This window comes from Panthera pardus, unplaced genomic scaffold, assembly GCF_024362965.1.
Source record: "Panthera pardus isolate Hobbes unplaced genomic scaffold, ASM2436296v1 HiC_scaffold_13, whole genome shotgun sequence".
Taxonomy (NCBI): Eukaryota; Metazoa; Chordata; class Mammalia; order Carnivora; family Felidae; genus Panthera; species Panthera pardus.
The window spans coordinates 159,168,325-159,192,042 of record NW_026526688.1 but is presented as its reverse complement, the minus strand read 5'-3'; the positions used below and the strand labels follow the sequence as shown (position 1 = coordinate 159,192,042).

The 23,718-nt window shown below is 43.1% G+C and overlaps 1 protein-coding gene across 1 annotated transcript in view; it reads right to left on the bottom strand.

Annotated features, from left to right (window-relative positions):
• Nucleotides 1-23,718, bottom strand: part of IGFBP7 (insulin like growth factor binding protein 7) — a 72,198-nt gene that overhangs the window by 9,986 nt on the left and 38,494 nt on the right. Inside the window, exon 2 of the mRNA XM_019469010.2 lies at nt 560-669. Coding sequence (XP_019324555.1) covers nt 560-669 — 110 coding nt within the window. The remainder of the gene's footprint in view (nt 1-559; nt 670-23,718) is intronic.

The following is a 23,718-nucleotide window of genomic DNA, read 5'->3' as shown; positions in this document are numbered from 1 at the left end:
AGCACTCATTCTCATTCTAGGAGATTTTTCCCCCAGGAGACATTTCCCACAACTTCAGGGAGGGTGCTATTGGCATTTGGTAGATAGGGGGTCAGGGATGATGCACAGGGCAGCCCCCACAACAAAGAATCGTCTGGTTCAAAATGTTAATACCGCTCAGGCTAAGAAAGCCCAGGCTTAGAACTCTAACAATCTGGTTAAGAGACTCACATCCTTACCCACTATGCTATACTGTCTCCGATGGGAACACACACACTCATGCTCACACTCACACATGCACACGCTCAGAGGGTGGGTTAGTGTGTTCAGCGTTATAGTTTTCTAGTTCCTAAGGCTCCCTTCTCAGGCACTGACAACAAAAGCAGAGATTATTTTTGAGGTCAGTAAAATTGTTCAACAGAGCCAGGCGAGGTGTCTGCAAGATGGCCACAAGGCTTCACCACATTTGAGGAGCTGCAGGGAATAGAAGAGGCCAAAGGTTTTAGATTACTGCCATCATTGCACAGTGAGAGGGGAGACTGTCAGTGGAGGATGTCTTCCTGAAATCTGTGTCACTGACCTTGTTCCAGATGAGGACAGGGGTTGGGATTCCGATGACCTCACAGCTCAAGTACACCTGGGCGCCAGTGATATTCCAGATGTCCTTGGGAGGTGTCACAATGGAAGGACCTACAAGAGAGGACACAAAGCCAAACCCGTCTTTTTAAACAGTCTTTCAGTCAGCATGCTAGCCAGTAAGTTCTTGATTATGTTTATGAGGCTGTCCCTTCTGTGCATTATCTAGACAAATTTCAAAGATCAGACTGGTTTCCCCCTGTGACCAGCATGATTTTAAGCTCTGCTCTGGAAATGTATACATCTAAATAACAAAAATCATTAGGATGAATGATTGTAAATTTATTATTTACAAAATTTTCTACTCCCTCAAATCATGTTTAATGGTTTAAATTTACCAGTTGTTGATGAATGGATAAAGAAATTGTGGTTTATATACACAATGCAGTACTACGTGGCAATGAGAAAGAATGAAATATGGCCCTTTGTAGCAACGTGGATGGAACTGGAGAGTGTGATGCTAAGTGAAATAAGCCATACAGAGAAGGACAGATACCATATGTTTTCACTCTTATGTGGATCCTGAGAAACTTAACAGAACCTCGTGGGGGAGGGGAAGGAAAAAAAAAGAGGTTAGAGTGGGAGAGAGCCAAAGCATAAGAGACTCTTAAAAACTGAGAACTGAGGGTTGATGGGGGGTGGGAGGGTGGGGAGGGTAGGTGATGGGCATTGAAGAGGGCATCTTTTGGGATGAGCGCTGGGTGTTGTATGGAAACCAATTTGACAATAGATTTTGTATATTAAAGAAAAATAAACACTTTATACTAAAAGATAAAAAAAAATAAATTTACCAGTTGTTTTGCATTATCTGGGATATTCCAAAATAATGAAGTTCAGTTCCAAAATGTTTAATGTTTTTCCTTTTTGTTTATCAGAATTTCTATATTTTTTTGGTGGAGAGGGCAATACCCAACCCAACCACTCCTTAGGTAATGAAAGAAAAAAATCTAAGAAGATATTTGAAAAGGTGCTGAGCACCCAGAAAAGATGGCAGTCCCTGTTTTAGGAAGCTTAGGGTCTAAGATTGACAAATCAAAGTGATCAGGCAGGAATGGATGACTTTCATCTAAGACAAAAATGTAGAGTGCTGTGTGCCCTGGAGACTGCAAAGGTACTTCTGAACAGAAGCGGCCTGGGTATCCAGGGAGAAGGTAGAAAGGTCTTTCTTCTCAGTTGGGAGATGCAGTGGATAAAACAGCAGCAGTGACAGGTCTCTTGTGTGTGACCAGGACACCCAAGGAGATAGCTCTTTCCCAGAGTTCTAAGTGTCTAGCTCCTGGGCAAGGGGGCATTGGCAAGTGGGGGAACCTGTCAAGGCACTGCCTAAAAGCCTCAACAGGTATGAGACCGTCCACACAGGGAGAGCCTAAGTGATATCTCCCCTTCCCCACCTCCACCAATTCTGAAACACATCTCTAGGGCTTCTGTATCAGATCTATCCCGTCCATAAATTAAGATTTATTGGAACACAGTCATGCCTAGAGTCTGGCAATTGTGGCCAGGGTTGTATGGCCTAAAACATTGACAATCTGGGCCTTTATGGAAGAAGTGCTGATACCTGCTCCAATCAGCCAAGCAATACCTAAGTAAGATGCCATAGGAAAGTCTCAGGACTCCAATCCTTTACACATCACCTGGACCTGATGCAAGTAACCCCACCTGCTGGTCCAGCTCTGAAATGCAACACTTTTGAAACCAACAGACAGAGAGAGCTGGGCTGGCTTACTGCTCCTTGGGGAGTGGGGGGCAGCTCCCCAGCATCCACTGTAGAAGAGGCTCGCACACCTGCTTGTTAGTGGGTTGTACTTAATATTTCACTTCTGCTAATTAAGAATGCCAGGCTGTGGGCACAGGGACCTTCAGAGAGATTAGGGTCAGTCCACAGAACAGGGAGGCAGAGCTGGGAGCCTGCCCTCCCTGCCACCTCAGCCCCCTCCCAGGTATGACAGCACACTTCTCAAGAACCAAAGCCGGCCTGTCCTCAATGCTCACTGCCGGTTCTTGAATGAATGAGTTAATCGTCCCCTCTGAATTTCAGCTCTCCACTTCCTTGGGTCCTCCAGCCAAATAAAATGTCTAACTATAGGGTCATCTTGCATCAGTGTCCTGGGAAAGGGACAACTTCCCCTCTAGGCCTGGAAAATTTTCTGGCATAATCAGCATTCAAAGGACACGAAGTCTCCCCTTTTGCAACAGGCTATTTCCAGCACGCTAATAATTTCTTGAAACAGAAAGGAAATGACTCCAGCACAGAAGATTTTTCCCACTCATCTCAAGTATTAGATGCTGATTTTTTTCTAATCCCTTGGGGTATTTTTATTTTTTTCCCCTTTGTAAGAATGTGCAAAACAATCAAAGTTTTGAAAGCTCTAAATATATTTTGTGCTTCCTCTCCTCTAAATCTTAGGTCTGAAGAGGAAGCATCTATCGTGGCCTGGGGTCTTGGCTTTTCTGTTGCAAATGTGGATGTGGGGAGCATGGCAGTGTGTGTTTATGTATGTTTCTGGCTCTGTCTCCAATGCTTCCTAGTCTGACTGAAACAACACGGGACCCCGCAAAGGGCTGGGCTGGGCCCGATCCCATCTCAGGCTTCCTCCAGGGGCTTGGAGACCAGAGAACTGGATCTGGCTGGAATGTGAACTACTTTCGCTCACCTCTCTGAGGACTTCCATGTGGCTCTGTCCTCCTTCCCACACACAGACTTGTCAGGATGACCTCAAAGCTCAGGGGATCCCAAGAGATTGTTCTGAAAAGAATACTCCAGTGTTCAGCATTGTGGAGGGGCTTGGGAACAAAGCTGCCTCTCATGTATTAAAACCACACAAGGAACAGAAGACATTTTTTATTGTGAGGTCTCAGAGCCTCAGCCTTGCAACAAACCACTTATCTTAACTTGCATCCATCTCCTTAGAGTCACAATGAGTAGCAGGGTCCTCCATCTTTGTCAGGGGGGCACATTCTGGAATGCCTGTGGAAGAATTCCAGCCTGATTTTCTGTCACAGACCTTGAAGACATGCTCTGAAGTCTTCCTATGGCATAATTTTAAAACTAAGATACTCTTAGTTTTCATATAGTCCAATTTATTACATTTTTCTTTTATGATTAGTACTTTATGTGCCATGTTAAAAAGAGATTTTTGCCCAGCCCAAAGTCACAAAGATCTCTCCTGTTTTCCCATTTTCTTCTACAAGCTTTATGGTTTTACCTTTCACATTTAGGTCTGTGGTCTATCCTGAATTAATTTTTGTGGATGTTATAACATAGAGGTCAAAGTTCACACCCCCTCACCCTGCAAGGACATCAACTGCTTTGGCATTATTTCTTGAAAAGGCCATCCTTTTCTTAGTGAATCGTAATGATAAATTCATTCATTGTATATGTGTGGACTACTTCTGGATTCTTTATTCTCTGTTCCTTTGGTCTATGTGTCTATCCGTGTACCAATGACTATGGTATAATTTAGAAAAGTGTTCAAACTATAATACTGAATAGAGGGCAGATCCATTATACCCATCCATTTCCAATCTTCTCCTTATTCCAAGAAGAATAAGGAATTCCATTTCAGGAAGAGCAAGAATTCTTTCCAAACATCTGAAGCCAGGAATACTTTGAATTGGAGCCATTGCTACACAGTTCAAGATTAGGACAAATCATGCTGTGGGTTCCTCTTTCTCTCTCCCAACCCTAAAATACATATTAGGAATGAGGTGAATGGGCTGAGTCAATATTCGGACGGTTCGAAGAACATAAATGATCTCTTCAATTCTGCTACCAGGCTATCTCAAGAATCCTACATATCCTGTATGTATAGAATCCATAAATTCTGTATTACTCACTGAATCTGGCTGAGTTGATGGGGCAGAGGAGCAGAGGGGCCATTAGGACCAGTTTGCTGCACCACATTTACAAAAACCCTTGGCTATTTCATATGTCCTTGAACAAATGACAGATTCAATAACACAATGAAAACTTTAATAAACAATATTTAACCTGGAAAGTGCTGACCTATAGAATGGCCTTTAGAGTTTGATATGTAGTGTCTTGCAAAGCAAAGTCAGATCAATGAACAATTAGACTAACACTCAAGAGATCAACCAACCTCCTGGAGTAGGTGGAGGCAGGCTGGCTTCAATCTGACTTCCCGAGTTGGAAGAATCCATGGTTTCAGATTCTTCCTGTTTACTCTGTTCGGTGCTGATACCCACTGGGTCACCTACTTACTAAACTCCTGATTCTTTGCCACTCACTGGTCTGGAAATTCCCTCAGAGTATGAAGAGACAGTGGACAAACTCGTGATGAAGGCAGAATACAGCAGCATTATAGAAAAATGAGTGATGATGATACATTGTGAAAAACAGTAAGAAAGAGACTTAATGGTGACCCATAGGGACACCAAATGGACAGGTTTTGTACAGAAGTGAAGGGATGGTGAAAACATTTTGGGCTAATACGATGGCAGATCCAACAACACTTTACTCCCCTCCTCCGATCTAAAGAACCAGAACCATCGTTCCATATATTCTACCGATAAGCAATTTCACTGCCAACAATCCTCTTGAATTGCAGGTCTATCATGCAATTCAATTCCTGAAGGTTCTGTTCTACCTCAGGAGAAAGCTCAGTGAAATGATTCTACCAAATAGCTTCTCTTTCCACTCTGCCTTTTTTCCAAGAGTCCAAAGAAGATCCAGAATTTATTTCTGTTTTTCAGAGTAAAGGAAGTTTTAGTTCACTCTGAGCTTGTTTTCAGGCTTTTGAGCTTTCTGCTCAAAATCAGTTCTCAAGGCTGGGCCAAGGGTAACAACGTTACTGTGTAAATCATGCTCAGTGTTTGGATTCCATTTAAAGCAAGTTGCATAATATTTAAATGTATAGGGACCAACACCAGGATAGGCTCAATTATTTATTTATCCTTGCCTTTGTTCCAGTAAGCACTTCAGGCTGCTCAAACATCTGTCTAGCAAACATCCTGTACCTAGAATTATTGAATGCCCCCACCTGTCTCCTCCCCTTCCCCGCCCTGGCCAACCCCAGGTGGCAGCCAAGCTGCCCAAAGGGCTGCCCAGTGGCTGGCATGAGGAGTCCACCCCAAGGCTTTCTCACCTCAGAGACACATATCTGTCTCAGATGACTGGGCTCAAACCAGGCTACTCCATTTTCCGTTCTTACCTCTCACATCTCAAGTATCATCCAAGCTCTCTTTTTTTAAATGTTTATTTATTTTTGAGAGAGAGGGAGATACAGCGTTGAGTGGGAGAGGGGCAGAGAGAAAGGGAGACACAGAATCCAAAGCAGGCTCCAGGCTCTGAGCTGTGAGCACAGAGACCGACTCTTGCCTAGTAACCTTATGTGGTCTCTTCTCTTTAATCACTCCTTGAAGGGAAAGAGGGAGGAAGTGGAGGAGGAGAAGAAGAGAGAGAAAATGAAGAAAGACAGATCCTAAATGAAATTATAACCAGGAAGAAGAAAGTACTGAGTTTGGAAAAGAGCTAAAATTCAATTTAATGAATCAGTATCACCTTAAAAGTACCTAGAAGGAGTCAGAAGTCTCCCACACAATTTCCACCTAGATTTACACCCTCCTCCTCAGCTTCTTTTAATTTCTAGACAAATTACCCACAAATTATCAGATTATTTTAGGAATACTCAATTATAACCTAGAAAGAGCTGAGTTCTGAGAAATCATGAAAAATACAAAAAAGGAAGAATGGTGGATGGATGGATTTAAATTTGGAATATTTCATTTGAGTCAGAAGAGGCTAAGAATGGCAGTTCTTACCAAACACACAAATGTCCTAAGGAGAAGATCCTGAAACAGAATTTTTAATTTGATCAACAACTCATTTCAGCTGATTTTACATGAAGATGCAGTAGAGAGAAGAGAGTTAAAATTTCTTATCCTATAAAAAGCATGAGGATAATGTAAAAGAAGTCTGTGAACAATTTTGTAGTCTCTTACAGAGCACAAAACACTCCTCCGACACAACCTGAGATGTCCTTACCATGTTCCTATTAAAAAGACACACACACACAAAACAAAGCAATCTTGGGGACAGAACACTTGGCTCTGGAGCTCTCATGCCCTGTGAACCAGTTCAGTGTTCTGTTCTCCTCCCCTACCTTAATGCAATGTATGTGACTCATAACAAGGTTCATTCTCCCAGTGATGAATAAAATAGAGCTTATAAAGGTATCAGATATTACTTAGCCAATTTTTTAATCTGAAAGAGCTACATAGAAGATGTTAGGAGAAGTCATGTGTTGAAGCTGAATATATTCCACTGAGTCTGGAAAACAGTCAAAAGTTAAATTCTCCCCAAAGTCAGTTTCTGTCTTCTTTTATTGATATCACATTCAACCACACATTTTTTTTTTGTTTTTTGCTTCATTGCTTTCTTCATTTCCCTCATCTCTTTTGTTTTCACCCTACAAATATGTTCTTTCTTACTTCTACCCAAACTCAATCTCTGCTCTTAGCAATCATGTTCATCCACCATTACATGCTCATTACCACTTCCCGAAATTATACTTGTGATGATGTGCTAGCCTACTTGGGATGCCCTCCCTATCCTTTATTTGAAGCTCCAAGGCTAAAGTGTGACCCCCCCCCCCCGCTTTGGCATTTTTGTATGGGTATAGTTCCCACTTATTTTTTCTCTGAAATCTTGTTGGGTTCACAGTGCCTCACAGCTTGGTGCATCATTGTTCTCTAATGCTTTCCCCAGCAGGACTAATTGAAGATGCCAGTGCCCTGATGGAGTCAGAACTGAGCCAGAAACTCCAGAATCAGGTGTTCTTTGTGTTCACTGGAAGGAGGGACAGCTCGGATTATATGCAGTGGGTAAAGGGCAGCAGTAAATTCAGAACATAATGCTATCAGTCATATGGAATTGAGTAGATGGTCATGGTCTTGAAAACGTACCAGTGTACACACTGCCAACACAACCTAACCAAACTGATGCCAGAACCACCTATTATTTACCAGCTAGCAGATTATTTATCAAGATTTTCTTTAATCCTCTACTTGACTTTCTCTTGCCCTAAACCATGTTTCTTGGCTACTGCCCACTCATTAACCTGTTTATATATGATCAGGGGATGCAAATTAATTTGTGTATATTAGTCACGCAAATCCAAACAAGGAGAGTAGGTCTGCTGTGAGGGAAAGGATCTGCAATCATCCTCATATGAAAAATAGGGTCTCTGTATCATGTTGGGCTATATGATTAACATTATAGCTCTCACTGAGTACTTATCAACATGGCTAAGACAGCTGAGTATAAAGACTTCTCTAAGTTATGGTAGATTTGCAAACCACACTCATCTGGACTCTTAAGGATGCTGAGTCTTGGAATAGTTCATACACAGTATGTGCACTTATACCAAAAAAGGAGGGTTTAAGAAAGAAATGTGATACCACATATGGAGATAAAGAGTTCAGACATCTTGGCAAAATTCCCCAGATGGGATTATGATAACACTCAAAGGGAAAAGCACCAAACAAAAGTACAAACTGGGAAAAGAATAGTAGGAAGGCCCTATGGCCAAGAGGGGGAAGGGGATGAAACACGTGAAAACTTCCTGATATTAAATAAGGGGAAGCAGTAGCTTTATGGCTAATTAAAGAGCAGAGTCATCTGCCAAGGCAAGTCATTTTGGGAACTTCCAGAGGTGGCATGATGTAGCAGCTGAAGCTTGATACAGGAATCTAGCACACAATCTCAAAGGCATCAGAGGAGGACAGCAAGGGCAGGGGGAAAAAGGACTAAATTGCAAACAGCATGAAACAGGTTTAATTTCAGGGTTTTAGTTTAAGGCAAAGTCATCTGGTTATGGTAGCTACTGTTAGTCATTTACTCTTTAGTCTGAATGAAGATCCAATAGTTTATGCTGATGGGGCCCTGTCAAACACTGCCGGGGGCAAAAGTGTAGAAGAATTGCTTCCTTTCCTCCAAACATGATCTATTGGGATACAATGGGGGAAGGTTAACAGTTTAGACTAAGAACAAAATGCTGGAGAGGTAACAGACTATACAGTGAGTTTGGAGCACAGACCCTGGATGCACAATTCTACCACTTCTGAGTAATGTGACACTGCACAAGTTACTTAACTTCTCTCAGTTTGTTCATCTGTGAAATGGGGTAACAATATAGAAATCATGAGAGTATCAGAGAGAGCAATCAAGATACAGTAATTAGCACGGTACCTGAGGCATGGGGTAAACAGTACTAACTCTTGCTTTTGTTTCAAAGTAAATTCCTTATGACTGGAGTTGATAAAAATTGTTTATTCAGAGAATGGAGACAACACACTACTTGGACTTGGGGTGGTTAGGGAAAGGAGATGGTGTCTGAGTAGGCCCTGAAGTTCAGAAATAGGCCTTCTGACAAGGAAGTGTTCACCTTTAGGGACTTGTCTGAGCAAAGGTGTGGAGGCAGGAAAACAGTTGCCTGTGGGCAGAACAGCGAGCACACCAGTCTGGCTCCCTGAGAGCGTTGCATAAAAGGAGAGGATCGGAGATCAGGGGTGGGGCACAGTGGAAGGTACAGGAGGTGGGGCTTTATGGCCGAATGTGTCTCCTGAATGCTGGGCAGCCATGATGCAGGTAGCATTTCAGGACATGATTCTGAAGGCCTTTGCAGCAGGAGTAGGGGGCTAAGTCAAGGCTGTAGCAATGAGAACAGATAGGACAGTGGCAGACTGGAGAGAGTATTCAGGAAAACAAATGCCATCCAGTAACCGCCTGGATGTGGGAAGTGGGCGCTGAGTCCAAAGTTGTGGGGCTGGGTAAGAGGAGGCTGCTACATCATGAGCAGGAGCAGGATGCCTGAGGAAGGCACTGGATTGGAGAAGGTGCAAAAAATGGATTTGGGTTTAAATTTGCTGAATGTGAGGTACCATCTGGGCACTGAGGTCTGAACCCTATGGAAAGAGAGGAACAGATACAGACTGCGGGGACCAGTGGTGCCAAGGCAAATATTGTCTAGCTTACGTTTTAGCCCTGGGAAGGTTAGCGGGGGCCCCTCGTATAGAAGGAAGGCAGCTTTGGCTCTTCAGCCCAGGTGCAGCTTCTCTGAGGGATCTCAGCTCACTGACCACCTGACCATCCCCACCCTGCCCAAGGCAGAGCAGGAGACAGCTAAGGTGCTGCTTAGCCAGCCGTGAGCCATTCATTTGTAGGGGCAGTCGTCCGAAAGCAGACTGTCCAAAGACAGAACCCTGGTGATGGTGTACTCCAGTCCTGTGAGTTACATTTCCTGACTCCTAGTTACCTCTGGGCTTTAATGAGACACCCCATTTTGACTCCAATATTTGACGCTGAGAATCTTCCTAGAGTGTATTGTCTATTTTTTCTATTAAAAATAAGTTTTTTAAGTTTATTTATTTTGAGAGAGAGAGAGTATGGGCACAAGTGGGGGAGGGGCAGAGACAGAGAATCCGGAGCAGGCTCTGAGCTGTCAGCACAGAGCCCAACTCAGGGCTCGAACCCACAAACCATGAGATCATGACTTGAGCTGAAACCAAAAGTCAGACGCTTGACCAACTGACCCACCCAGATATCCCTTGTCTACTTTTTTTTTAAACTGTAGTAGATATCATAGTATTCACACCTCATCCTATGACTGTGAATCTTGCAGCATCTCAAAATTTTTACAGTAAGTCTGACCATGGAACATAAGCAGAAAGCCTCTTCTTACAATCTCTTGCTTACAAACAAATCTCTTATTTTGACAATATTTTCTTGTTCTTTTCCCCTAACTTGGGTCTAGCACGAGAAGTGGGGTACAGACCAAGAGTCTGACCCCAAGGAGTGACTGCCGCCCACAGGTGATTCTGGCACACGTGGTCTGGGGTCACCTTTGAGTGAACCCTGCGTTAGGCAAAGTAAATCCATGAAAGGTTCAGATGTGTAAGGTGGAGTGATCCCTGTGGCAGCCACGTGGTAGATGAGCTCACCTGGGTCTGTGTCAGCAACAATGCCAAGGGAGGAGTTCATTTATTCAGCAGGGCTCTCATGGAAGTTGAAATACCTAAACTCCCATCACACTACCAGAATGACTGATGTCCATACAAATTAAATTAGCAGGCTAGATCTTTATTTGGTTTGAGTATATGGAAGAACTGACTTTATATGGGATGCCGTTATGAAGGGAAACTCCCTAGTCATGTGGGTGTATCTTAACGTACCCTTGGAAATACTTTTTTTTTTTTTTTCTACATTTCATGGGCCTGTCCTGTCTGGACTATGACTCATCTTAAATCCAACATAGAAAAATTTTGGTTACTTGTTCCTATTCCATAAGCACAGAATTGGGTGGGGAAGTTTCCACAGAAGGGCACTTCTTGCCACCTGATTCTGGGATTCCTAGAAACCTAGACAGTTCCCCCAAGATGTTTCATCTTTGAGTCCCTGCCCACTCCCCTTTCTCTTCATATGTACTCAGTGCCTGGCATGGTCAGGCATCAGGAAATGTTTCCTGAACCAAGTTGTAAGGGAAAATCTTTCAAAGCCTGGAGGTCGCTCACCCTCAAAGCTTCGTCTCTGTCAACAGACCCTGTTTGTTAACAAGGGCTACAGTCTGGTCTGTCCCAAAGACACAGATGCTCTTGAACCCAGGCATTAGAGAAGCCCTCAGAGGTTTACACTGTAGAAACCCCAGCAAATGCCTCAGGCCAGGCTGAAAACTCCAGAAGCAGCCTGTGGGAATGGTCAGGCCAGCACAGGGTCAGTCTTTCAGGCTAGGGGTTATCAAAAAGTGTAGACTTGGTCAGTCTCCAGAGGTGACACAGGTTGCAAAAGATCTCACAGAGGGGCGTCTACACAAATAAGCAGCAGCCAGACACACAGAGCCAATGGGGTGAGCTCCAGCTGCCGGGGAACCGGCTTCTAAGAAGGATTCCATCTTGCAGCATCTTACCCGGTGGTTGCCAACCCTGGCTGCACACTGCGCGCCCCTGGGAACAGTTCATGCCCACGCCTGGGCCTCACTCCCAGAGTTGCTCGTTGGTCTGGGCGTGGGGTCTGGCACTGGTATTTAAAAAAAGACTCTCGGCAGAACCACTCCATTACAACACAGCTTTAGAGCGTGAGACACTCAGATGATAAGGGAGACAGGAAGGCGGGAAGTAGGAGAGGAGGCGGGGAGGACAGATTTGAGGACGAAATGCTTCCAAGCCTCTTCAAGGAGAGGCCAAGGACCCCAGGGAGTTGCAAGTGTTCAAGGAGAAGAGGGAAATCTCTGGGGAGCCGGCTCTGGTGAAGGGCACAGAAACCGGATAGTAGTGACACTGTATTGTTGCTATTACTATTGCTCCAGCCATATGGGTGGGGGTGGGGTGATGTGCAGTGTCTGAAGCTTTAAGCTGTGAGTTGTCCTGAGTCTTAGCAGTTCTCTGTCATTTTCCTAAAATAAAGCAGTTGGTCCTCAGCCCTGCCCTGCACCTCTGCTGCCTCCTAATTCCTACCCTTCCCCGGCAATGTGCAGGCAGGGGGACTCTGTGCCCCAAGTCTGTGTGTCCTACTTAAAAAATCCCAGTAAATCAGGGCCTTTTCCCTTTGCTCATTTCGGGGCAGACTGCCTCTGTTAAGACACATTCACCTTGGTTTGCAGGGGCCAGGAGCAGGGTACAGGGACCTGTGAGAAAATGGCCCCTTCAGGCTGCCGAGGAAGAGCACAGGGCGTGCTGGGCCTGCGTCTGGCATTTTTACTTGGTGAGGTTTTTGCCCTTCGGGCCCCAGCCTCCTTCTCACTTAGAACTCATGGTTACGGTTGCCTCCTTGGCCGACAACCCCAGACGTTAATCAGCCGCCCACGAAAAGAGCTCCCCCTGTTCTTTCTCAGTGTTATTCCCTTTCACTGTGCCCTCTGGTTATTTTCTGTACTCCTCTGTGATGTCCAGAGACTTGAAAGCTCTCAGCTATTTATCCCAAGCCTCAGCCTTTGTTTATATCTGCTTTGCTGAGTGTTCTCAGATTTCCTCCCAGCTTCCTCATAGGATTTAGCCTTTCTTCTCCCAAGTTCTACATTTTCTAGTGCTGTCCCTAAGGCTTAAACTAGAACAGAAACACCCCTCCTACCCTGTGGGCTAATTCTGATGTGTCCTGGGTACTTGTTAGGTGTGCCACTGTGTACTTGCTTTATAAATCACTGTGAACAGACTGGGTGTTCCAGCACAAGGACAAGACATTCTGAGTGTGGACAGGAAATTCACATCACAGAAGGTGCTAGATGTGGATTGCAGTGGACTATCTGGGTGAGCTAGATTATTCAATGAGGCTCAGAAGTGCCAAACAACACTATTCTGAAAATCAGAGAAATGGGTGTATCTTGCTTATCTCGTGGTAGGAGGACCTATCTGGTAGGAGCTGGAGAACTTTGAATAAGGATATTGTATTTTTCATTAGTGAAGCAAATCATGCTTGCGCTAATTGGGTGGAGGACAATCTGGAGCCCATCTGGGTGGCTATGAGCTAAGACATACAAGAAGCAGGTAAAGCAAAGCTATGCCAGTGCACAGAGGAATAGTTGCTCCAGAAGAAGGGATTCACGGAACATGAGAATGCTCTTTGCTGCTCTTACCAGTTGTTATAGGATCAGACATCTTTACTTTAGCACTTTTAGGTAGGGATTATTTTTCTGTAATTAGTGGTGCCGTGTTTTGTTTTGTTTTTCATGTTTTATTTTCCCTAACTTCATTCTTTTTATGACGCAGGAAAAAACAAGGGGAGTTTTCATGGTTTCAATAGTAGGGTGAGTTTTAAAAGTGAGGAGACTGGGAACAACCACATGCAAAGTATCCTAAGGGGAGATGAGCACTGGGGGGAAAGCCTCACCCCCAGAACCATCCTTTTCCTCCCCAGGTGTTCCTTCTAGAGCCACCATCAGCTCCAGCCATGGAGATCTTACTCTTTTGTTTAAGTGAAGGAAAATAATTTCCTCACTGAGCAGCTGGGATCGCAGATCTGGCACCTCTTCAGAGCAACCATACATAAAAGTAGGAAAACTCATTCTTTATACACTTGGGGAAGAAAATGTCCTCGATCTTCCTGAAATTGACGTAAAAGCTGCAGTTTATGTCCCCTCAGTCCTTGCCTTTTGGATCCATTCTTGGGAAATGTCTCCAGCAAAATGTGTGACCTCTTCAGGAAGCTGGAGTCTTCAAAGATGATGCCTGCTCACAAGGGGGTTCATGCTTGTTCTGCTTGTGAACAACGGGGAAGGGACAGAAAAGTAATCCAGGCTCATCGAGTCCATGGGAAAAGATTATGGTTTTTGAGCCTGTCAGTCAGTGAAACCGATGCTTGAAGAGAAGAAAACTCAAAGTAGACTCAAATAAATAAGAACAAGACCCCTAGGACAAGTATGATGCCGGCTAAACATGCAACTTGTCTTGATATTTCCACCCACATATCCATCCATGTGAGCTTGGCCTGTGAAAACTGAGGGCCATGATCCCTGGATTGGAGAGAGATTAAATCCACTCCGTTCCAATTTTTTCTTTCTTTCTTTTTTTTTAAATTTAAAAATTTTTAAAAATTTTTTAAAAAATTTAAAAATTAAAAAAATTTTTTTTTAATTTTTAAAATGCTGAGCAATCAGCATTTTAACCTACACACAAATAATAACAAGTCCACAAATATTCTGTAGTGTCAGCACTACATAGCTTTCCCAATGTCATCTAACACACTTGGAAGATGTTTAAAAGAACAGATCTTTCTGGAATACACTGATCATCAGACGTTAAGATTGGGCTGGCAAGAGGTTTAATTTCTAATAATTAGGTAATATCAAAAGAAAAATGTCATCTAGTCATCAACTTCAATATCCATCCCTGTAATTAGAACACTAACTTCTATTGCTTAGTTGAATTTATTCAATAAGGGAAAATCCCTATGGAAAATGGCATGAAAGGTGAGAACAATCCACAATGATATTAACTAAATCAAATTTCAGCACTGCATGGCACTAAGCAGGTAAAAACATGGAGTGGATTAATTAATTCAGGCCCTCCATGCACTAAATTTTGTGCTGGTGACATGAGGGATAGAAAGACAGGTTGGGTTGAACTCCTGCCTAATAGGAGTTTACAATACAGAAAGTGTAGACAAGTAGGCAAGTAGATAAGCAATTACAATATGCTTATATTGTAATTTATAGCATAGGACTGGTGTAACTGGTCCTATGATCTAGATGCAAATATAAAAGGTATTGTAACTGAATAGGTCAGAACTGAATTCATGGAAGAGGCAAGGGGCTTTCAAAAGTTAAAGGTGGTGGGTGGGGTGGGTGAGGAGATGGCAGGCAAAGGGATTAGCATGCTCAAAGAAATGAAACGTCACTCGGAGGAAAAATAATAATTGATAATGGTATCGGGCTTTATACCACACAAAGTGCTTTTCTATCTATTAACTTCATTTTGACTTTCCCAACAATCTTGTGAGCTAAGTGAGTCATTTCACAGATACAAAAGTTGAGATTCAGTAAAGTTAAGTGGCTTGTGCAAAGTTGCCCAGATTGAGAGTAGTGTGGCCAGGATGTGAATCCAGTTTTTCTGAGTCCAAACCCAGTGGTTTCCCTAGGCTCTTTCCATAATCCACCATGACCGACATGTTCCATCTTGCTTTCTTTTGTTGTGTGTGCGTGGGGGGTGTCAAATGTTTGGAGAGAAGGAAAAGAAACCTTGAGAGGTAAAGGCCAGACTAGATTGCAGAGGTTTTCAATGTCAACCAAGGAGATTAGTTATGTCTACAAGTTATCATGACGAAAAGGCAAACAACAGAATACAAACATTAATATATTTTGGAGAAAAGGTCACACAATTGCTAGAATCCTAAAGAGAGGCAATGGCTCACCATTCACACTCTGGCCTGAAATGCTTCAGAGGTGTTCTCTGACTGGTTCTGGGTAGTGGACTTACAACTCCAGATAGGTGACAATTATCCTCCTTATGCTGAATGCTGGGCAGATATTAACCCTACTGTGACTATATGATTGGAGTCCTACCCATATCTTGGAGTAAGAGAGTCTGGAAACTCTAGCCATTTTGACTGTATTTTAATGGTTTCAATAAATGTTTAATGTGACAATCAGTATTAGAAAATATACTTCATGTTTTGTCTTACAAATCATTAAGAAGATGCCATATTCTTAGAAAGTACCTTATATATGCAGAAATCCTATGACAACTTTAAAAGTCAATGTTAACACTTAGTAAACATTCCTGAGCAGAGATAAGCAATCCCTGTCTTAGTGAAAATGTTGTCTCTCTGGGATATGTTTTAGATTTACATCTTCATCTTGAGAAAAACTTTTTAACTACCAGAAGGGGGATAAGGGCCCTAAATGAATACATTTACTAAACTATAAAATCCAGAATAAATCAGATCTGGCCCTGAGTATATTCCCAGCCTCATTTCTTGCCATATCCCTCTGGAACTCTGAGCTCCAGCCATAAAGAACTTCTTGTGTTCCTCAAATGTCCTGCTCTCTGCTAATCTTTGCACGTCATTCCTTTTTCTGGAACACTCTTCCCTCCCCCAACCCCTCATTTCCCACTCCTCCCTACGTTTGCTTGGTTAACTCCTAGATATCCTTTGGGTCTCAGCATTTTAAAAAAAAATTTTTTTATGTTTAAGAAAGAGAAAGAGAGAGAGAGAGAGAGAGAGAGAGAGAGAGAATGAATCCCAAGCAGGCTCTGTGCTGACAGCACGGAGCTTGATCCCATGAACCATGAGATCATGGCCTGAGTCAAAAATCGAGAGTCAGATGCTTAACTGACTCCCTCCCAGGCACCACTCAGCTATCTTTCTATTGAACAAATTTTCCTTGACCCTTCCTTTCTCATCTCCCTCAACTCCTCTTCACCCCTCACCCCCGATTTAGAATGAGGCCTCCTTTCTGGTTCTTACATGGCTCTCTATATTTACCCTTATCCTATCATTTTCATAAGGCATTTTAATTATGTCTGCCTAGCCCATCAGATTGTGGGCTCAGTGCTGGTAAGGACCTGCCAATTTACTCTATTTCTTTTCTGTGTCTCACTGTCTAGCACTGAGTAGATGATCAATACACTGCTGAGTAGTTGAGTGAAACAATGCCTCTGCCAAATTACACACCAGGTGTAGTATTTTCATGTGAAGGTTTAAATAGCATGAGTTTAGGGAAAATGGCTTTCTTTGTGCTATTGAATATTAAAAATATTTGGGGGGGGGGCTAGTCAGGTATAACTACTCCTATTCCAGAGTTATCCAGCTATTCCAAAGCTTAGATAAAACCCAGAAGTCAGAAGATAAAGGCTGACTCCATAGCAAAATGCTGCCTTATTAGTCAATTAACAAGATTTAACAATCAGGGGTCATTGGTTAGACTTTTGATGAGAAACTAGAGTGGAAATGGGATAAATACTTCAAAGTATTTTTTTGGAAAAAAATATTTTTCCATTGGAAAAGACGTATTTAAAAAAAAAAAAACAGCAAAGCATAAGCCCCAGTTATCCAAGGATGTTTAAGATGTTTATATCAGGTTTGAAGTGAAAAGGTCAACTTAAAAATCTGTTTCCAAACATGGAAGAATTGGTGATTCCACACGAAGAGGAAAAATTCCAGTTGAGAGACACGCCCTTCCCTTTCTAGTGGGATAGGAGTACTAACATTCATCTCTTATAATAAATAAATCCTTTTCTATTAATACTTTCATCCTCTTAAATTATCATATAGGCAGTGGACTGTAGACTTATAAGAACCCAGATCCATCTTGTCCAGATCCTTATTTATTTATTTAAACATTTATTTTTGAGAGACAGAGCAAGAGCAGAGGAGGGGCACAGAGAGAGAGAGAGAGGGAGGGAGGGAGACACAGAATCCGAAGCTGGCTCCAGGCTCTGAGCTGTCAGCACAGAGCTCGACACAGGGCTCGAACCCACGAACTGCGAGATCATGACCTGAACCGAAGTTGTACACCTAAGAGACTGAGCCACCCAGACGCCCCTGTCCAGATCCTCATTTTACAGGTAAGGTTGGGGGTGGTGGTGTTAGACATTTGCCTAAACTCATTACTGGAAGCTGGCAGCAACAAAACTAGAACTATAGCTTCTTGCACTTTATTATTCACTGAGAAAAACCAGGATCTGTTCTCCATCAGCTGGCCACCATTAAACAGTGTGAAGCTGAGAGATCAGAAAGGTGGTGAGCAAAGCCATTAAGCATCCACAGCTACATTTCTTAGGCAGATGGGCAGCACAGTTTGGTTGTGGGAATACTTCTAATTTGCATGAGTAGAACATGGACAAATAAGATAAGCTGGCTTCAGGAAAGTAACCCCCCCAATTCCCCTGAGCCGTGAGTTTGGAAAACCGCAGGCTGCTCTGGAATTTGGGAACATCACAAATGGTACTACTGGGTAGAACTCCCCATGTGGCCGCAGCTCACGCATGGAGGGTCGTCAAGGTCCCAGGTGCTGGCTCACGCCCGAGCTATGACTGAGACAGAAAAACAAAGAAAAAAAATCCTCCCCGAGTGCACACATAAACAAAAGCTTTCTTCCTGTGTCCTCTGCCAAGAGAGCTGGAGCCAAAGACAGGAGTTCGAAACTCTGATTCATCCCTCAAGACAAATAAACTCGGTCAATGGAGGTTAGGAAGGCAATTTAGGCAACTTTTATTTTAAGTAAACAAAAGTTAAGTTTTGGAAAGGGGCTTTGGAAAAAACACAGAGACCACCCCAGAATCTAACTCCCAGTGAAAACAGAAAAGAGCTCACTCTTAAGCGCTGATAATGCCAACAGACGGACATGTACAAAGGGGCAAGTCCAGAGGCAAAGCCCTTGTCTTAGTTCACAGAACTGTGGAGTCTGGGTTCTGAGCCAGCTCCTTGCCGAGCTGAAGAAACATCTTTAGAGCAGCAGAGGGCCTGAAGGCACTGCACTGTTCAGTTTCAGCAACAGCAAACAAAAGCCTGATTGGAATTAGGTACTTCATCCTTCCAGGAGTGCCGAGCTCCTGGGCTGGCCCAGAGCATCCACCTTTGTTCCCTGGTCAAAGCCACTGCCCTTACCTGTATCATTTCTCTAGTCTGGCTAGTCGGTTGTTCCCCTGGTTCTTTCCGCCCCACACCCACCCCATGTCAACCACAGATGTGAGTTTGTGTCCAATTCTGTCTCTCTGTCTTACAGCATCACTAGAGTATCCAGTCCAGGCCCTATTTATCCTTCCTACTGCATGGGTCTTCCCATCTCCGTATCAAATCCTCCCTCCCTTTCTAGGCAGAGCCTAATTCTGCTCCCCTTGACTATGGGCTGGACTTGTAGCAAATACAATGCAGTAGAAGAGACAAAGTGTGACTCCTAAGACTAGGTCATTAAAGGCATAGCAGCTTCCATCATGCTTTTTCTTGGGAGAAGCCAGCTGACATGTTGTTAAGATGCTCAAGTGGTGCAGTGGAGAGGTCCATGTGATAAGGAACCAAGTCCTCGTAACTACAGTCATGAGAATGAGCCAATGTGGAAACACATCCTACCAACCCTAATCTTCAGATGACTGCAGTGCCCACCTGACCTCTTGACTACAACCTCATGAGAGATCCCAAGCCAGAACTACCTGGATAAAGCCAGTCCCAAATCTGTGACCCACAGAAAATGTGCGAGATAATAAATATTCATTGTTGTTTTAGGCTGCTAGGTTTTGCACCGATTTATTATGTAGCAATTAGAAACTAATACAATATCTTTGAACTTTATCATCAACTAGAGTTGTTCCTTAATTAATCATAATCCTTTTTGGAGAATGTGTTTGTTTTGTTTTTGTCATAAAGTCCTCTCACCATGGGCTAGGGGAAAAAAATCCCACCTACAGAGTCCTCATGGATGGACATTTATTGATTTGGGGCCACTACTGCTCAATCCCAAAGATATGACCACAGTGATTATGATATCTATTTCCAAGGACTATTCTTTTTTTTTTTTTTTTTTTTCTTTTGAGAGAGAGGGAGGGTGGAAGGGAGAGGGTGCACAAGTGGGGAAGGGGAAGAGAGAAGGAGAGACAGAATCCCAAATAGACTCCATACCATTAGCACAAAGCCTGATGTGGGTGGGGCTTGAGGTAGATAAATTTATCTATCTATCTATCTATCTATCTATCTATCTATCTATCTATCTATTTATAGCGAGCAGGAGGGGCAGAGGGAGAAAGGGAGAATCCCAAGCAGCCTATGCATGGTCAATGCAGAGCCTGATGTGGGGCTCAAACTCATGAACTGTGAGATCATGACCTGTGTCAAAACCAAGAGTTGGACACTTAACCGACTGAGCCACCCAAGTGCCCCTCCAAGGACTATTTTTTTTTTCAATATATGAAGTTTATTGTCAAATTGGTTTCTATACAACACCCAGTGCTCATCCCAAAAGGAGCCCTCCTCAATACCCATCACCCACCCTCCCCTCCCTCCCACCCCCCATCAACCCTCAGTTTGTTCTCAGTTTTTAAGGTCTCTTATGCTTTGGCTCCCTTCCACTCTAACCTCTTTTTTTTTTTCCTTCCCCTCCCCCATGGGTTTCTGTTAAGTTTCTCAGGATCCACATAAGAGTGAAACCATATGGTATCTGTCTTTCTCTGTATGGCTTATTTCACTTAGCATCACACTCTCCAGTTCCATCCATGTTGCTACAAAGGGCCATGTTTCATTCTTTCTCATTGCCATGTAGTACTCCATTGTGTATATAAACCACAATTTCTTTTCCATTCATCAGCTGATGGACATTTAGGCTCTTTCCATAATTTGGCTATTGTTGAGAGTCCTGCTATAAACATTGGGGTACAAGTGCCCCTATGCATCAGTACTCCTGTATCCCCAAGGACTATTTTTAACATGTTATTTGTGCCTGCTATCTTAGAATCTTTTATCTTACTTCATCACTACATAATAAAGAATCAGAACTTCTATCACCCCAGGATCTCTAAAACATAAGCCTTAACTGTGAGCATTTGTAACCTTAAACAGCCCATAGAAGATACAAGGGACTCCCCCCCCACCCCCCGCCTTAAGAGTCTTGTATTTACACTTTAATAGTGAGTGAAATTAACCTGCTACATACTACAACATGGATGAACCTTGAGGACATTATACTAAGTGAAATCAGCCAGTCACAGTACAAATACTGTATGATTTTGCATACATGAGGAGTCATACTCACAGAAGCAGAAAGAATGGCAGTTGCCAGGGGTGAGAGGGAAAGGAAAATGCAGGGTATAGAGTTTCAGTCATGCAACACGAAAGTTCTAAAGATTCGCCGTGAAACAATGTGCTTAGAGTTAATAATATTGTACTATACGCTTAAAATACATTTAAAAATTTGTTAACAGGGTAGATTTCATGTTTTCTACCAAAATAAAAATTTTAAAAAAGGGATCATGAGATTAAAATGACCTTATTCCAAGGTTCATGGCAGTGCTTCCTTTTCTGCAATGTTCCAGAACTTCTCTAGTGTATGTCATTCTGTCTTAAAACCTCAAAATTTAAAAAAAGTTTTGCTTGGGGCACCTGGGTGGCTCAGTCAGTTAAGCATACGACTCTTGATTTTGGCTCAGGTCTTGATCTCCTGGTCATGAGATCAAACCCACATCAGGCTTGGTGCAGAGCATGGAGTCTGCTTGGGATTCTTTCTCTCCCTCTCTCTCTGACACTCGCCTGCCCTGGCTCTCTCTTTCTCAAAATAAATAAATAAAACTTTAAAATATTTTTGCTTGTTTTTACATTAAAAGACACACATGTTGCTCTCTTCTTCTTGGAGGACTGGCAGGGTAGAGAAGGAGGTAGGAGGTCATACAAACCAAAAGGGAAAGAACATTACAATTCCAACAGGTTTGGGAATTACTGATCTGGAGATGTGTTGTGGTTTCAAAATAAGTGGGCTTAAAAAAATATCTGAGCATTTGAAAAGCTCAAGTCCAGTCAAAGGACTGATGTCACCAGTTCACTATCTCATTCTCTCTATGCCAAAGAGCTGTAGACATAATATACCCAAGAGGACAGGGAAAACCAGAAGCCAGATAACAAGAAGTTAATACACAGATAAGAAGAACCAGCTTGGTAATACATCAGTAATGGCAGAGAAGAATAAAGACTGAAATACTTCCTATTCATTAATACATGATTGGGGTACAACATGAAGAACAGATAATAGGTTCTTTCACATCATTTTCCATAGGAAGAAGAAAATATCAAAAGAGAGGAAATGGCACAAGAAGGGTTGAATTTTCACAGAGCAAATACAAAATCATCATCGCCATGCAGTAAACTGGGAATGGGATTAGTGGAAGGCGTGAAGGGAAGTGAAAGGAAACTTCACGTCCTTCAAGGACAAGGAGAAAGGGACAAATCTGATAATCTCTTAGATATCTGATAATGCTCTAAGAGTTGACTGACAGCCAGGGTGTACTTTCTCTTTAGTCACTCCTCAACTTGCTACTTCTTTTTACATTAAAAACTAATTCTGTGAAGCTTTTCAAGTGCCACTCTTGAGTGCAGAACCCTTCTGAAGGGCACAAGAAAAAAGCCATGGAAGGAAGCCTCTTGGGCCGAGACTAGAAAAACGTTCTGAGCCCCTTGCCCAGACACTGGGGAGGGTCAAGGGTGGGTGACTGAATGATGGGCTGGATCCCCCACGGGGCCCACCTCTAGTTGTGCTCCCAGGAGTTGGGAGGAAGGAGACCGTTACACCCTCCCGTTGTACTGTTTCAAGACAGAACATTACCATCAAGACACACTGACTTGCCAGGAAAGAAACTCAAATTGGTGTGGAAACCCAAATACCCATTTGCATCTCTTGGGCCATTTCAGGCTGGAGGGAGCAGAAGAGAAGAATAAATATAGGAAACAAAGAGAGAGAAGCTGGGCTGGAACCACAGGTCAGGGTAGCGGGAACTTTGAACTGCTGAGACTTCTCTCTCTCTACTTGTGCATGGCTCCTCCAATAAAAGACAAATGGAAGTGTTAAGCAGTTAGGCCTGAGTGATGAAGTTAAAGCAGGCGCTGGCCACACCCTCGGTGCCACCCCTAAGGGTTAACAGTTACACCTTCAGAGCCACCTCTACAGGCTAACAGAATAGCAAAGGCCTCGCCATAGAGCTGCCTCAGAAGACACAAGGGGACTGCCAAGTGCATGTGTTGCATGCACACAAAGGGTGCAACTTGCCATTAAGTACCTTTAAGGTCACAACAAAAGTTCATTAGAGGGGTGCCTGGGGGGCTCAGTCGATTGAGCACGCTTGACTTCAGCTCAGGTCATGATCCCAGGGTTGTGGAATTGAACCCCACATTGGGCTCCTGTGTTGAGTGTAGAGCCTGCTTGAGAGTCTCAGTACCTCTTTCTCTCTCTCTCCCTTCCCCGCCCCTCATTCATGCTCTCTCTCTTAAAAAAAAAAAAAAAAAAAAGGCATTTGCCCCTCACTACCACTTTGCTCTGGCAGTGGCCTGCTTTCATTCTAGAAAATATATTATACTTATCTACTCGATAAACTCTATCTCCCCATTCTGGTCTCGGGTCTCCAATTCTTTGGTGTATCCGGGACAAGAACCAAGTGACCCCATAAGAGAAGTTTCTCCATCAGGAGACCTTCAGCACCAGAGCTCTCTTTACATTTCCTACAGGAATCTTAGGTGAGTCTCTCTTTCTTTCAGAAGTCCTCCCAGAGCGAGACATTTTTCCCCTGAAAATGTTGATTAGACTCACTGTTATAACATCTTAACAAGAAATTAAGTTTATAAAGAGCCTAGTTTAAATGAAAATGAAAACCAAAGAAATACTCCTTTCACATTTGACAGAGGCTTTATCTTTGTTTCCTCTATCCTGCCCTCCTCCCCATTCCCCCACCCCAAAATGTCTGATTGTCTTACTATATTAACCCAGATTCTGTTTATCTATGCATTTCCATTATGGCTAACATCAAAAAAGCACATTTCCTGCTGAAAAATCACATTTAACAAATCCCTTTGGGGACAGAAAAAAGTGCAAACCATTTAAAAAGATTAGTTTGTGGGAAGATGAAGTCAGTCCCAAATCACTCCTCTGCATTATGCTCTAGTTAAATGAGGTGGGTGCCCCAGGA